The following is a 15,283-nucleotide window of genomic DNA, read 5'->3' as shown; positions in this document are numbered from 1 at the left end:
CTCCCAGAAATATCTTCCTATTATCAGTCAAGTTTATCAAGACGACATCAGACACGATGAGGCTCATCATCAGACCTGATAGTGTATCAGCATCTGCCCATGTTGCACACTACATCCTCGGTACGAGCGTACCTTGATTCTATCGAGGAGCTCCATTCGGATTCTGATCCCTTATAGACCGTATTAGAACCTTCGAGCCAACGACAGAGAAGCCATTCGTTCTCGGATTGCCTACGGGTAGCAGTCCGATCCAGATCTACGAGATCCTCGTTGCAGAGCACAAGGCCGGCCGCATTTCGTTTGAAAATGTCATAACCTTCAACATGGTAAGTCGCTTAACTTGTAAAAGCTCTGAATGTTATCTTACCATTCTATTGAAAAAGACGAGTACGTCGGCCTGCCACAAACACATCCCGAGTCATACCACAGCTTCATGTTCCGCCACTTCTTCTCACATGTCGACATTAAGCCCGAGAATGTTCACATTCTTGACGGCAACGCATCTGACTTGGATGCCGAGTGCGCCTCCTACGAGGAAAAGATCAGAGCTGCTGGCGGCATTGACCTCTTCCTCGGGGGCGTCGGCCCGGACGGCCACATCGCTTTCAATGAGCCTGGTTCAAGTCTGGCGTCTCGTACGAGAGTGAAGACCTTGGCGATGGATACAATACGCGCAAATGCCCGATTCTTTGGTGGTGATTTGAACAAGGTCCCGCAGATGGCTTTGACTGTTGGCGTACAGACAGTGATGGAGGTGCGTGTTTCTCTTTTCTACCCGCGCCACTTCCCCAGGAATCGACAAGGTACTCGCAGCTGCAAAGAATGATTTTGCTGATAATTATGGACAGGCAAGAGAAGTAGTCATTATCGTGAACGGAGCCAGCAAGTCAATCGCTCTCCAAAAGGCCATTGAGGGAGGCGTGAATCACATGTGGACGCTGTCGTGTTTGCAATTGCACCCCTACTCAATGATCGTTGCAGACGAGGACGCAACATTGGAGTTGCAGGTCAAGACAGTCAAGGTATGAATCTGAAAACGCCAGTGAGGTTCTGATCGAAGATTCGCTGACTTGTACGCCTCTCTAGTATTTCAAGAGCATTGAGAAAGTCGGACTCGGAAAAGGTTTCGAGCAGAAGCTGCCTTTGAGATTGAGGACCACGTCGCTTGCCAGCCCTCCTCAGACGCCCCAAACACCGTCTAATGCAAAGACGACGTTTGATGTGGACCACTTGGTGGAGTTGACGCCAGATAGCATGTCGTCTCGCATCGCTTCATGGCCTGTAATCTAATTGACGTTGCCAATTCGCGCAGGGTCATGGCCTGGGGGTGAATGGGCACATGTCATTTGTAGACCCATAGTTCAGAGTGCGGATAATACCAGAATCAATGATTTAATGAATCAACAGTTCCATTCAAACTTCACGAGGGCGCAAGTGAGCCACTCTGGGAAGACTGAATGAGTGGATGGCTTCGAAGACTATCCTCCCTGATTCTCATACGACCAAAGCTCATAGCCTGCTTGTAGACTCGACTGGTCGAAGATGTACCACGAGTTATCCAAGTTGCGAATCTCTTGCTCAAACACCTCGGCATCTCCTGAAGCGGGGGTATGTAGACCCTGAAGCTTCTGATCAAGTCGCGTAGCCAGAATGCCTCGCAAGCTGGGCTTCGGCTCGTGCATCTCCTTCAGCTTTCGGAGATGAACTCCCACGTTCTCAAGATCTAGGGTATATCTGTTTAGTAGTGAACTCTTTCCATCGGTAAAGAAAGGCGTGAACTTACCATCTGGCTCCCCTACTCCGCCATCTACCCCTTGAAGTACGATGAGAGCGGCCCAGGTGATCATGACGAGATCCCAATTAGACCATATTGAAGCATCACAGATCTGGAGCTTGACAGCTGCCCTCGCTGAAACCAGCAACTCGTGCTGCTCTTTCGGTGTGGTGTTCGAAAAGAGGTTGCAGCCGCGGGCAGGGTGGTAGATGGACAACACGAGCAGTCGGTGCAGGATATACTGCCGGAACACAAGCTTCTTCTCGTGCTCTGACTCAAAGTCCTTGTCGCTGAACTCGACAAGCCAGTCATCCAGCTGCCGTGCCCAGTCGCGGATGACCGCGCCATCGACACCGCTAAACTGGACGGAAGAGATCTGTGAGACGCTGGGCTCGCTTTCGAAACAGGACCATATCGTGGGCAGACCTCTGCCTGTGAAGTGGGTTAGGCCTGTGTGCATCATTCTCGAGAGCCGGTAGAGTTGGTCTTGTATTGGGATCTTGAGACGCGGGAGGGGCGCTTCGATGGGTATGACAGGGCAGGAGAGGTGTATTGAGGCGTGCTCAAGGTCGACGATCTACACTAGGTTAGAAAGATGCAATTCCCCGTTACATCGTCATTGTCATCTTACCTGAAGGCCCGAAAATAGGCGCTGCCACTCGCGGGACCGTTCATCAGTGTTAGAGGGGCAATGCTCCAAGATGAGACGATATGCGAGAGAAATCCAGAGCCCCGTCTCTTTAACGACCGCTTCCCTTAGCAGGCCGGCGAGTATAATGCCCAAAACCGTTTGAAAAGCCCATTCCTCAGCCGAGGCTGGGTCATCGGGGGCTTGGCCGACTTCGCTCTGTGGTATGCACAGCTGAGAGATGGCACTGCACAAGACGTTGAAGTAGTCTGGTGCCAATACTGCAACCTCGGGCAGGCCTCGTATACTCGAGCAATAGAGCATCGAGGCCAGCATGAGTGGCCTCGGTGAAGAGAAGGTCTGCTTAGTTGGGAGAAAGTGAAGCCCTGGCATGGTCTCGTGGAAGCTGAGGGGGTGTCAGATGTGTTGAAGCAACTAGGTACGGGGGAGGGCAGTGGTGTTGGAAGATTGAAGGGAACATACGATAACCACAGCCTCTTGATCAGGGATTTCTCCCAAATATTCGAGCCCGCATTTGACGAACACGTCCTTCGTAAGACAGACACCGCGCTCCAAAGGGCGCCGAGAGATGTTTCTCCAGGTGTCTCGGGCTCGAACGTTGGTACATCTGGGGACGCGGGCGAGTCCGGTTCTTCCAAGTTGGTGAGAACTGGTAAGCCCAAGTGGTCTTCAAGTCGCTTCAGCCGAAGAAAGACAGACTTATGTAATGCGGGAACATGCTCCTTTGCTTGGATCAATGATGCCAGCGAGAGACTTTCACGATGAGACGCGGACTGGTTCATTCGTCAGACACGTCTGGGGACAACGGGACGGTGGGATGACTGCCTACATTGGCTCTGGGCACAAACACGCACGGCACTCCTGCGCGGAGGCATCTTCGACATGTGGCCCCATTCTCAATTCTACATTTCATCTGTCCTCACGAAAGACCGGTTAGGCTCTTGGTCTTTTCCGAATGGCCAGCTCGAGGCCGACATACCTTTTGCCTTCTGCAGTTGACTTGAAATGGACACGTCCGTCAGCCTCCACGGTTGCATGCAACGAGACGGAGTCCACCATGTGCTTACCGCATGCCTTCCGGGCCTTACTCGGGCCCGACTCATCCGGCCCATCGGCCGACGCTTTGTCCCTCACCTGGTGAGCAGACATTATGAAAGCGATTGTTGGTGCACTGATACTTTGAGCGTTGTTCGAGTTCCACTCTATCAATTGCGACAAACACCGGTTTCCACGGCCTTGTTCTCGGCCAGGTTTCGATTTACTGTTGCTTTCTTCGGCGGGTACCCGGTGAAACAGGTGGGATCGGGGCAGAGTAAAGATTCACCGGTCGCACCGGGGAACCGGTCGTTTTGAAGATTTGGGTGACGAGAGGTAACGCGGGGTCAAGGACCCAGTCCTCGATAGGCCGGGGGGTTGTTATTGGAGGGGTTTCTGGCTAATTTCAACCGGTCCACCGAGCCAACCCGGTCCGGAATCACCGGGCATGCGATAATTATGGTAGACTGCACCAATTGCGAGTACCCTACTCTTAGTTCTTACAGTACATTCCGATGAGATGACCTTCCTTTTCTTTCCGAACAGATGTATCCTAGCTGCAGGAGTTGGTTCAAGTTCCGGAGCCAAAATCGTCTTTTTGCCGCGGGGGCTTGGATACTTGATCGGTTGCCTGCTGAGTGCTATTGATAGGCGTTGGCACCCATGAACCTAGCCCTTCCCACCAACACAACTGCCTACGACTAACATTGCCTGTTGGAAAAGTGGTGTGTTTCAATGTCTTTGATCAATTCTGAGTATGGCAGGGCGTCTGAGTTGATAGCTCTGGCCCGGGAAATCGCACATGACTTCGATTTTCCACCAGAGGATGTTCGTCGCGCCACAACTCACTTCTTGAAGCAGCTTAGTAAGTCTAGACAACGCTGAGTTGTTGTACCGCATGCTGATATTGCAAACAGACGAGGGCCTCCAGAAGGATGGCACTTCTATGTGCCAAATTCCTTCATTTGTAACAAAATTACCCAATGGCTCCGAAAAGGGCGTCTGCTTGGCCATCGACCTGGGCGGCACCAATTTGAGGGTGTGCTCTGTTGAGTTACACGGAGACTCCACCTACTCCTTGACTCAGTCCAAGGCCGTCATTCCCAGGCACTTGATGGCTGCACGAACCTACAAGGATCTCTTCAGATTCATCGCTGTGCAGATGAAAGAGTTCCTGGAGAAGCATCACCCAGAAGACCTTACAACATGGTCGCAACTCCTCAAGGAGGGAGATGCAATCACTGAAGAAATACGGCAGAAGCACTGCAAAAGCCTTGGATTTACTTTCAGCTTTACCTTTGATCAGCATACCATCAACATGGGAACGTTGCTGTACTGGACGAAATCGTTTGGTATCGCTGATGCAGTCGGTCGCGACCCATGCGCCATGCTGCAGGAAGCCCTCGATGAGCAACTCCTGCCTCTCTTGGTAACTGCACTTGCAAACGATACCGTCGGCACTTTGGCCGCGAGAGCATACACATCTCCGGGTCGCTCTAGTAACGTAGTAGGCGCAATCTTTGGAACCGGGACCAACGGAGCGTACATGGAGCGCATCTCTCGCATCACTAAGCTGCATTCACGAGCAGAGTTCTCAACCTCAGACTCGGATGCTATGATGGCGCTGAACACTGAATGGGGAGGGTTCGATGGCAAGCTGGAAGTGCTGCCTTCCACACGATTCGACCGAGACTTGGACCAAGACTCTGTCAACCCAAACGATCAGCATTTCGAGAAGCGCATATCCGGCATGTATCTTGGCGAGCTACTCCGGCGGATTATCATCGACTTTTCATCGTATGATCAGAGCCTCTTTGACTTCAAAGTCTTAGGAGACTCGCCGTTATATACACCGGATAGTATTGACAGCTCTTTGCTGTCGGCAGTTGTTAAGGATTCAACATCAACGCTTGAGGGTGCGCGTAAGGAGATATCAAGAGTACTCGGTGCTACAGACGTATCAGCGGATGATGCAAAGGCAATACGGATTCTTTCCGAGGCTATTGGACGTAGATCAGCCAGGCTATCTTCTATTGCCATTGCAGGAGTGGCTCTTCAGTCTGGAGTTCTCACACCCAAAAGCATAGTCAAGCCAGTAGCGACAACATCAAGAGGCTTGGGTATCAACATTCTGAAACCCTTCATCTATGGAGCACGAAGCCTGTGGAACCTGCTTGCGAGTTGGCTTCATGTCAAAGTCCGGTTCGCAGTTCCGTCAAAGGGCACATCGAGCGTATTTCCGGGACTCAGGGACGGAGGCAATTGCCAAGCGGAAGCTGATGACGAGAACTCGAACGAAATCATCGATATCGGGGTTGATGGTTCTTTGATTGAACACTTCCCCAACTTTGAAGAGAACCTGCGAGAAGCCTTGAGAGAAATTCCAGAGATTGGTATTGTGGGTGACAAGAGAATCAGGATCGGCATGGCGAGAGATGGGAGCGGAGTGGGGGCGGCCTTGATTGCATGGGCGGCGAGAGCCTAATATACGGAGTCTGGTTGAACTAGGCATCAATAAATGGGCACTTGAAGTTCAAAGAAAATGATTTAAGTATGACTGAACACTTAGTGCTAACTCAAAGGTGATACTGCCTCCAAACTGTCCCATGGCTAGGAGTGGAGGTGACACGTTCCTTTCGTTCTCTGATCAAGAGTGATGCGGTGTTGGATAGGTAACATCTCGATTCACAGTTCACTGCGAGACCGAGTGATCATGCGAGTTGAGACGAGTCTCGCCGGAGCTTCCATCCTCGGTTCATTCACCATGTATATTTCAGTGTATAAATATCCAAACTCTTGCTACAGATCTGACAGCAGAGCTCAAGTTGACTTATTCCCAATGCTTTGATAATAATCAAAATTAACCCCTGCACTCTCTGGCTCCTCAAAAACGATAATCTCATAATGTGTATACTATATCTGATCGGCTTCACTTGCATGGCCGGCAAGGGTTGTGCACATATGGCCACGACTGACCCGCCCCCAATTAAAGCCAAAGGGGACCCACATACCCTTCCTGAGAACGTCGACTTCAGTTACACAGCCCCATGATTCTCAAGTGGCTCCGACCTTCCTTGCAAAGGCTACTTGAATTTCATAGGAACCCATGAGGCAGCGCCCGTTGATACATAGAACGCTGGTGGTAGCTACTCTGTCACGATTTCTGGCCATGCTGTGTGCAGGTGGATCATGCCAAATCAGCGTTTCGGTTGACGGTCACAGTTCATTCAAGGTCATACGCAGCTTCATCGGCGGCTGCCCAAGTGACGACGCTACTCAACTCGCATCTAGACCGCCTGATGAGATGTCATCTGCTGACCAGGCGATTCTTGCTTGGACGTGGTTTAACAATTTTGGGAATAGGGAGATGTACCTGAACTGCTCCGTAATCAGGGTTCAGGCGGAGGCGGTGGAGGAGGCCATGGTGAAAGTTCCAATCAAAGCCCGGAGATCTTCAGGCGAATGTGGGAAATGGATGCAAGACGGTGGACTCGCGGGATGTCATGATCCCGAATCCGGGGCCAGATGTGGAAGTCAGTAATTCCGATGCTGTGCCGCCGATTGGTGACTGTGAATTCGGGCCCGGGGCGATTGCGGGGTCCGGTTCGGGGTCAGGTTCGGATAACGGGGGCAACGGAGGCAGCGATGACGGTAGAGGAAGAATTCACGAGCCTGGCAATGACTGGCCTGCAGACTTCAACCCGGATTCCGGCAAAGTTGTGGCGGATGAACAGATACCAGGTCTCATTTGCACTTGCTTTGCCGTCACTTCTGTCTGTTTATGTTGGGATTTATGGACGATCGGCTTTCTCGTATGCTTGCTTAGCTTGTTTAAGATATTGATCCCCAGTACGTTACACGGAAAATAGGAGTGTGAGCGCGAACGGTGCTGACAGTCAGGTTGGAAAGGAAAAAGAAAATATTCAAGCAGAACATGATTGAAATTGTATCAGCAAGATTCTCAAGGCACCAGAATAAGTGACCCGACATATGGTGGGAGTAAAGCGGGAAAAAGGCAAAAGGATAAGGTCGTGCCCGGGTTCGAACCGGGGTTGCCGGAAAGGTTCGATTTTGATGTTATCAAAATCCGGAGTGATAACCACTACACTACACAACCCTTGATGGATGACATGGGCACTTTGCGCAACCTATGTTCCAGAGCAAGTGGAGCAGTTGTTGTTGTGTGGCCAGCGATGACTCATCACTATCCCCTCTAGCGTACCACAGACAGGTCAGTGAGTTCGCCTCTCTATTTTCCTTCTCTCTCGAAATAATTGTTTGCCTATGTTATTGTCACAGTCGCCCCGTGGACCTCGATTCCACAGCGATGGAGAAGAAAATTTGACTGATGGATAATGCTAATGACATGTTTCAGATGCCTGGCAATCCACCATGCCTGCGAAATTACTGCTTTACGACAGACGCGTTGCGCTTTACCAGATACGTGAGCAAATCCGCCCAGGCAATTTCGGGGCGTTTAACACGAACTCCGGTAGATGCCCCGCCGATAACGGTTTCTGTGGGGGGAATCGAGAGCAGTATCCTTCCATATCGCTGAATCACGACGTACGGAAATGATGAAAGTGAACTTCTAGAGAACGTCGAACCTCCCGGATCACAAGATGCATGCCGCTATGATGGTTCCCCACAGGCTACATGCGAATGCGACTCCCCGCATTTTACCCCGGAGTTGCTGAGGTTCTGACGCGTGGTGACATTTCGGGATCTCCCACCCATGAACCCTCGCCGTTGCACTCCCGGCCCGCAACTTCCCCCGGGTCCGATGATGATGGAGTGAAATTTGTGATCCGCAGACACCATGAAATAGCCCAAATTATCTCAGCCAGTCGTGGACTCATGGGACGGAGCTTCCAATTCCACGACTCAGCATCGTTCCACTCCAAAAGCCCGCTTACTGGAGCTGTATGTGTTCAGTTGCGACATGATGAAGGTACCTGGCCCCCACCGAACATTTACGGATAGTTGTAGTGTGCTCACGATTTCTAGGTCTTCAAATCACTGTCGGCTATTATGCTTTGGGTGGCCATATTCACACTGTCATGCTTTGCCACAGTAGCTGACATTCCTGGTATTTTCGGGCCAGTGCCAGTCATATCTCCGTCTCCCGCGAGTGATGTTTCAAAGTACTTCAAGAGCCGACCAAGTGATTTCGTTCATCCCGGTATCTGGCACACACATGAGGATCTAGAGCGCATTCGTAACGGAGTCCTCGAAAACAAAGATCCCTGGGCATCAACCTATGCTGTCTTCAGCAAGGACAGCTACAGCTTGGCGACGTATGAGATGAAGGGGCCAAAGCCAGTCATTTCACGCGGCAGCGTCAGCAACTACACATCCTTCGCCTCCGACGCCCGAGCTGCATGGCAGAATGCGCTCATGTGGTACATCACAAAGGATGACGCCCACTGGAACCGTAGCACGACCATCTTGGATAGCTGGGGTTCCACCCTAGTCAACATCATCGGGACGGACCGCTCCCTCCTCATTGGCCTTGACGGCGATCTTTTCGTCAATGCCGCGGAGATCATGCGCTGGGAGGGGAACTGGACTGAGTCCGGAGCACGCTGGCAAGGCGGGTCTGGCTTCAGCATCCAGCTCTATTGGTTGTTCTCGAGGCAGTCGATCCCTATTGGCCAGGCGAATTACGGAATGGCTAGTATCAAGGCCCTCTTGAGCTTTGCTGTCTACCTCGACGATGTCACTCTTTACAACTATGCCATCAATGAGTACTTGAACAACCCCTGTGCGGGGCTATACTCGTTCTTCGAACCCGAGACGGGCCAAAGCTCGGAGTCTGGCCGCGATCAGAGTAAGTTCGCCTCCATCAATCGAGGACAACTGTGGCTGACAATTTCCAAAGGCCATGCCATGTCCGGCCTGGGCTGGGTTGCTCAGGCTGCACGGGTAGCTCAGAGTCAGGGTTCTGACCTCTACAGTCAAGGTGACAACCTCCTGCTGAAAGGTGCAGAGTATACGGCCAAGTTCAACTTGAATGGGAGTGTCCCGTACGAACCAAAGTGGTATCGATGTGAAGCCGTTCTTGTCAATGGGCCTTGGGCAGCCATCTCCCAGGACAAGCGAGGTGTAACGGCCACAAACCCAATGTGGGATATCCTGTACTACCAGTATGTTGTCAAGAGAGAGTTGGAAGCGCCTTGGGTCACAAAGGCCAAACAGACTGTTGGGTCCGAGGGTCGCTTGACCAGTAACGATCATCCTAGTTGGGGAGGGTTGATATGGGCTTATTGAATTATGCTAGCTTTTCTGTCTACTTACGTGTAGGTAAAACAGCGAGAGTACATAACCACTGGAACAAAGCAACGACCATGATGACAAACCCACAGCCCTAGTTTAAGTTTTCGCGCGATTTTCGATCACTGGGGGCACACATGGGCATGTGTTCTTGTCAAGACTCACACCGTCCTTGAAAAACCAGTAGTAGGAAAGTGCATGCGATCTATATAAGAGGTAGCCAGCATAACTCAAGGCTGGTAGCTGCGGTGAAGTGCAGAACGTGTGCACAAGACGACGTGTCGTGGTATGGACGAGAGTAATATTTGAGTATAAACAAGAAGTATATGTTATCTGAATGAGAGTAAGGAAGAGAGAAAAGAAAAAGCAGTAAAGCTGACTGCGTATTCGCTTAGCGTAAGGGACTGTGAGGGGCCTGGGGTCAAAATCAAATCTGAATCCTCCCTGATTCCCGAATAATAGTCCGGTGGAAGAGCAACTATTCCCAAACCTACTCCAATCTGTAAAGGAGTGTACCGAACCCCAATTGGTCGTATCCGCCACTGGTCGTGCCGTAGTCACCACCTCCTCCCTCAGCACCCCCAGCTTCCTCGACCACGTGGTCGCGCATTTGCTCGGTCCAAGAAGCATTGAGCCCTTTGATGACACCGTAGTGGTTGTAGAGCAGCTCCCAGATAGGCCGGAGTCCGCCACGTCCAGCTTCACTAATATTCACAGCCGTGCCGTGGCTGTTGGTAAAGTTGGTAAAGGGGACGTCAAATCCGAGGTTGTACTTTGCGGCGTACTCCGATCTTGATCTCATGTTAGCTATGACGTCTTAATTCTGTGATAAACTTCACTTACCCTGCCAAAATCCTGCTGTCGAGATACGAAAACAAGTCATCGCCCTGGTTGTAAGACTGTTGCGCAAAGACGCCCAAGAAAGCAAAGTCCAGCAGAGCATGCCCCTGGTCACGACCGGCCTCCTGGCCCTGACCAAGAGCCTTGCCTGAACCTTCCTCTTCATGCAACTCCCAAATGGCTATCTCGATGGCGCCGTTACCCGCACCGTTCTTGAAGTAGTCGACGGCTTCGTTGTACATGGTCTTGTTATCCGTCAAAATTCCGATAGCCTGCATAGTGCACATATTGGCCAAGTCCCAGTTGGCCCAGTAGTGGTCGATGACGGCGCCATTGTGCTCGATCAGAAATCTGCGGTTCATCGGGTAGAAGACTCTCTGCAGCATCTCGGCCATCGCAGACAAGCCGTCCCAAGCCTTCCACTCCCGCAGAATCTCTGCTGCGTTGGCGAGCTGGAAGCCGTAGATGCCCGACGCAAGGTACTTATCCGAAGACCCATTGATGTAGACGAGCGAGTCGCTCCAGGCGTCAAGGATCCGAGCAGACGCGTTGGCATGGGCCTCGTCGCCTGTGATCTTCCAGGCAATAGCGTTGGTGTAGGCGGCGTGAGCATCGCGGTAGAGAGATGGGTAGTTTTCGGGGTTACATTCGCGACCTGCACCGCCGCGGCAGACGGTCTCCTTGGGATTGGGAGTGTAGGCTGCGTTGGCGCGGGTCTTGAGTTTGCTCCAGCCGGTTGTCCATGGCTCCTTCTGGGCGTCGACGAGGCCTGTGATGCGGCCGAAATCTTTGCTGGTATGAAGGAGGCCGGGGTGCTTGAAGGTTGATCGGGAAGAGTTGGAGCAGAGCGCATACGCATCCGAAATCAACAAGGAGGAACTCAAAAGAGTGACAAGGTTGCTAGAAAGAGAGTTGAACTTCATTGTGAACAGATATGGTGGTCTGAGACCAGCCCAGAACTACTGAGTGAAGAGAAACACAAAGAATTGTAGGTACGATGGCCTGCTAGAAGCTGAGGTGAAAGCCGAGTAGATCATTCGGATATATAAGGTAGTCGTCAAATCCTTGAGCAGAATCGTCCCATTCTCGGGACTCGTTTCGATATCTGATATGGATTTACTGCCCAATTCTAGCGCCCGGGACTTTCCCCGACCATTGTCGCAGTGGGTATTCCGTAGACAAAAGAATGCGAATGTGATAAAGAACATATCGAATTTTGTCGACCCCTGAGTAGTGGTGGTCGACTCCGACGAATCCTTGCGCTCCGAGAACGAGATTTAAGGGGTGTGTCAGCTGAGACCCAAGGTCTAATGTGTGGAGTTGAAGGTAGTGCCGAGCAGGCTAGTTGCAGATCCCATGTGGCTGTCAACATCGTTCATGACCGGGGTCGTACGCCGGAAACTACCCCGGACAAAACTTCGACTGCATATCTGACATCTAACAAAAGGCAACTTCAACTGACTGCATAGACGCTCAAGTGACTGAATACGTTCTGTGGGTTCACTCGTCACAACTACTAGAAACATAAACATAAATTACACAGAATGTAAATGTTGATATTTATGTGGCTAAGACTGGGTAAGATGAGAATTCGTGGTTGAAGAGTCTAGCAGTTACAAGCCTTTAATCACAATCAGGTGCTACGGGTTTTCAATAGCTTGCATGATGAATATTAGGACAAAAACAGACAGTAAGGAGTTACTGATCATGAATCCATGGTGTTTTGGGAAAACGCGCGTGTTTAATTGAGTCTACCTGATGGCGGTATCATGAATCGAAGAGAAACAAGGAAACTATGGGGAAAGTATTTAATACTGGTACAAGCCAGAGCCAAGAAGTGCAGAAGGTGCCAGATGAGCAGCCGCTGAGTTCAAAGTTCCAAACTTCTCCAGGACTGCCGAAAGAGTGTTGTGAGCTGGCTGGAGACCACCGTCTACCCATCCACCAAGGAACGAAGTGCAATCACTGTTGATCAGAACCCGCGAAGTCTGGGTCTGGTTGATTCTCTCCCAATCGTAGAAAAGAGACTCAATGCTGACATCTTGCCCCGGGAATCCCAAAGAGAAAGCACCGTACGAGTAGCGGTCAAGAGGCCAATGGACAAGGTAAATGTCGTCGTCAGTGACGGGCTCAAGAAGGCTGGCATACTCAGGGAAGTCGGACTCTTGCATGATTCTATCAATCTGCGTCTTGAGCTCCGTGAGAAGCTCCTTGGGATCCGAGATAGCCGTCATCTGCAGAGAAAGGTCCTCCCAGGCATAAGTAACGAGGACCATGCCGTAGTCGGGGTGTCCGTAGTCTAGGGTGTACGTCTGCGGCAGGTTCGTGTCCGAAAGAATGACTCGAGGGAAACCAGCCCCCTGAGTTTCCCAGAACTTTTTGGTCCGGATGAAGAGTTTGGATGAAGCGGTCATATGGAGATCATTGATGGCTCTCTGAACTTCCAACGGCATAATCGGGTCCTCGGTGGTCTCCGAGACTGGAGTAAAGGCGTAATTCATAGCCCGGTTGCTAGTTCCGACAACGACAAGGTCATAGTCGACATTGGTAGACGCGCCTCCAGAAGTCTCTCTCACACCAACAGAAAGGCCGCCGAGGGCATCACCGCCGCCACTGGTGACTTCGGCGACAGTTGAGAACTTGGTCTTGACACCAAGCTCGGTCGCCTTTTCCCAGATTGTCTGGGCAAGATCCCGAATACCGGCAGGTTGCAGGCCTGAGTCGGTAACTTTGGCAAAGACAGCCTGGTCTGACTCGAGGCCGTTGACGACCAAGCGGAAAACGGAATTGAAGCCGGCAGAGTAAACAGCACCAAAGCCGCCAGAGCCGATTCCCAAGGTGCCGAAGCGCTGGAAGTCATCTTCGGTCCAGACTTCGCCGCCCGGAACGTCCCATTCGTGACCTTTGCCGAAGATACGGCGGAGACCAGTGTAGAAGCTGTCATCGCCGAAAGTGTCCAGGTACTTTTGCCACTCTGGGACTGCAAGGTTACGTGTGGACGTGTCGTTGGAGGAGAGCCAGGTTGTAATCTGACTTCCTGCAGCCAAAGTGCTGCTGCCGCCAGTCAAACCCTTCGAAATGAGCTGGACCCAGCCGTTGTTGACCTTCTCAAAGCCGGTTGGGGCCGTGTTGGAGTCGGTCCAAGAAGTAGCCTTCTCTTGGTAGTAGACAATGGTCGGGACCTTGCCGGGGTCAGGGAAGTTCTGGATGAAAGTGTAGTTGAACTCGTTGGCGTAGTAGTAAAGAAGGTCTTCCGAGGGAGGAAAGCGCATCGCACCCATCTCCGCCACGTTGACTCCGTCAGCCGTGGGGAGAGATCGAAGTCTGCCTCCGACGCTATCAGTTGCCTCAATCAAGGTGACATCTGCGCCGGCCTTGGCCAAGTTGAACGCCAGAACCACGTTGGTGATTCCGGCGCCAACGAGGCCGATCGAGAAGTTGGAGGGTAGAGTGCCGAGAGGCTGGTTGATATCACCGGCAGCCTTGTTCCACTCAGAGTAGATTAGTTGAGGAGTGTCAACCCAGGCTTGAGGACGAGCCTTCTGCTCGGCAGCGCCGGAGGACTGTCTCTGAGCCAGACGGGAACCAGAAGTGCTGCCAATGGAGGAGAAAGGAGTGCGCTTGTTGGCGGAAGCAACAGAGGCTTCCTCAGTCTTGAAGCTGAAAGAAGGGAGCATTTTGATTGAGATGCGTGAGTTGTTGAGATGTTGAGAGCCTTGTGAATGAGAGTGATCTGAGTGAGACTTTGAAAGCGATGTCCTCAAGACAAAGTATATGAACTGGGTGGGCAAAGGCCTACTACTTATACATCGTGAAAACCAGATCGAACTCTAGGCTTTTCTGACAAGATCGAGCATGCCGATTGAACTGCCGTCTCAACCGCCGGAAACACCTGAGTGTGACCTGGATGTAAGAGACATCGCCAACATTGTTCCTCACCTCCGTGCAGTTTGATCTGCAATGCAGTCCACGTCAACATGCGAGAGGCAAGTTTTGACCCTGGCGAGTTCAACGGTACACCGAGCTTCTCATGAAGAAATCGTAGCGTTCTCTGAATAATGTCATTTTTCTGCCCATCGTGGCTCAATCCCTGGCCGCTTGTGGTTCGAGAGAATTTTCGGAATTGACTTTGGCACCGAGTCATTCCAGTTGAGTTATGGAGTCAAGTCAACGTTCAATGAGGGAAATATCTATCAAATTCAAAGGTCAATTCGCTTATTGGAAAGTTGAGTAGCGAGTCTTTCAAAGCTCAGGATGGCTTTTCGTGATTCCGACTTGTAAGGGGCAAAGAAAGCACAAGTCAAGGGATATGATCATGGCACAGATGAGGTCAATCCCAACTTCAAGGCCTTGGTGAGTTTCTTGTTAATATCTTGACTAGTGCAGTCCAACTGCGAAGGGCACTAAATAAAAATATGCAACATATCTGGGATAGCAAGACTGAGAACCTAATTCAGTTCGCATAAAGATTCATCATTGCATAAATTTGGGATAGGCAAGGCTTCAAAACTTGCGGACTTGACCCTCTTTGGTAGATTCATTCTCACGAGGCGCAGTGAAGTGAAAGATGCTGTCGTCCTCTAACTCGTTGGGCTGCAAAAACCGCTTAGACTAGTATTGAATTTCGCTAGTGCAGACAAATACTACATTGAGCAAGATATTTGGACTGTGTAGAGTCACTTAAGGGCCGAGTTGACAGCACTTGTGGGTAT

General features: G+C 51.2%; 7 protein-coding genes and 1 non-coding gene across 8 annotated transcripts; 4 read left to right on the top strand and 4 right to left on the bottom strand.

Annotated features, from left to right (window-relative positions):
• Nucleotides 1-56: 56 nt before the first annotated feature.
• BDP55DRAFT_732591 (glucosamine-6-phosphate deaminase) lies at nt 57-1,290 on the top strand (the record flags this gene model as incomplete). Its single annotated transcript, XM_060579965.1, has 5 exons — nt 57-120; nt 178-326; nt 389-754; nt 849-1,022; nt 1,087-1,290. 5 exons carry the CDS (start codon nt 57-59, stop codon nt 1,288-1,290), a joined length of 957 nt encoding a protein of 318 aa, XP_060424975.1.
• BDP55DRAFT_320283 (uncharacterized protein) lies at nt 1,164-3,516 on the bottom strand. Its single transcript, XM_060566761.1, has 6 exons — nt 3,491-3,516; nt 3,253-3,422; nt 2,886-3,196; nt 2,406-2,808; nt 1,784-2,351; nt 1,164-1,723 (listed from the first exon to the last, which is right to left on the bottom strand). Exons 2-6 carry the CDS (start codon nt 3,334-3,336, stop codon nt 1,479-1,481), a joined length of 1,611 nt encoding a protein of 536 aa, XP_060424974.1. The 5' UTR covers nt 3,337-3,422; nt 3,491-3,516; the 3' UTR covers nt 1,164-1,478.
• A 677-nt stretch (nt 3,517-4,193) lies between these two features.
• BDP55DRAFT_732589 (hexokinase) lies at nt 4,194-5,943 on the top strand (the record flags this gene model as incomplete). Its single annotated transcript, XM_060579964.1, has 2 exons — nt 4,194-4,323; nt 4,376-5,943. 2 exons carry the CDS (start codon nt 4,194-4,196, stop codon nt 5,941-5,943), a joined length of 1,698 nt encoding a protein of 565 aa, XP_060424973.1.
• Nucleotides 5,944-6,395: 452 nt separating this feature from the next.
• On the top strand, nt 6,396-7,400 carry BDP55DRAFT_697110 (uncharacterized protein; the record flags this gene model as incomplete). The annotated part of the gene is given in 5 exon segments (XM_060577645.1): nt 6,396-6,482; nt 6,591-6,640; nt 6,660-6,852; nt 6,890-7,199; nt 7,309-7,400. 5 exon segments carry the CDS (start codon nt 6,396-6,398, stop codon nt 7,398-7,400), a joined length of 732 nt encoding a protein of 243 aa, XP_060424972.1.
• An 84-nt stretch (nt 7,401-7,484) lies between these two features.
• On the bottom strand, nt 7,485-7,575 carry BDP55DRAFT_t285. Its single transcript has one exon. It is a non-coding gene; the product is annotated as a tRNA-Gln (tRNA).
• A 914-nt stretch (nt 7,576-8,489) lies between these two features.
• BDP55DRAFT_561304 (chondroitin AC/alginate lyase) lies at nt 8,490-9,728 on the top strand (the record flags this gene model as incomplete). The annotated part of the gene is made up of 2 exons (XM_060570071.1): nt 8,490-9,288; nt 9,340-9,728. 2 exons carry the CDS (start codon nt 8,490-8,492, stop codon nt 9,726-9,728), a joined length of 1,188 nt encoding a protein of 395 aa, XP_060424971.1.
• A 493-nt stretch (nt 9,729-10,221) lies between these two features.
• Nucleotides 10,222-11,404, bottom strand: BDP55DRAFT_522079 (chondroitin AC/alginate lyase; the record flags this gene model as incomplete). The annotated part of the gene is made up of 2 exons (XM_060567780.1): nt 10,222-10,522; nt 10,575-11,404. Coding segments are annotated over 2 exons (1,131 nt in total), but the record flags the coding sequence as incomplete, so codon positions are not given.
• Nucleotides 11,405-12,379: 975 nt separating this feature from the next.
• Nucleotides 12,380-14,248, bottom strand: BDP55DRAFT_561302 (flavin-containing amine oxidoreductase-domain containing protein; the record flags this gene model as incomplete). Its single annotated transcript, XM_060570070.1, has 1 exon — nt 12,380-14,248. The coding sequence occupies one exon, from the start codon at nt 14,246-14,248 to the stop codon at nt 12,380-12,382; it is 1,869 nt and encodes a 622-aa protein (XP_060424969.1).
• Nucleotides 14,249-15,283: the final 1,035 nt, after the last annotated feature.

Source organism: Colletotrichum godetiae (assembly GCF_030913485.1).
Source record: "Colletotrichum godetiae strain CBS 193.32 chromosome Unknown BDP55scaffold_51, whole genome shotgun sequence".
NCBI classification, from domain to species: domain Eukaryota; kingdom Fungi; phylum Ascomycota; class Sordariomycetes; order Glomerellales; family Glomerellaceae; genus Colletotrichum; species Colletotrichum godetiae.
This window is presented reverse-complemented; position numbering and strand designations above follow the sequence as displayed.

Bases quoted from the DNA above. Each gene is read 5' to 3' on its own strand.
- BDP55DRAFT_320283 (XM_060566761.1), bottom strand. From the start codon at position 3,336: ATGAAATGTAGAATTGAGAATGGGGCCACATGTCGAAGATGCCTCCGC. The intron at 3,197-3,252 runs GTAGGCAGTCAT...CGAATGAACCAG, and splicing joins TGTTTGTGCCCAGAGCCAAT to TCCGCGTCTCATCGTGAAAG. The intron at 2,352-2,405 runs GTAAGATGACAA...AACCTAGTGTAG, and splicing joins GCCTATTTTCGGGCCTTCAG to ATCGTCGACCTTGAGCACGC.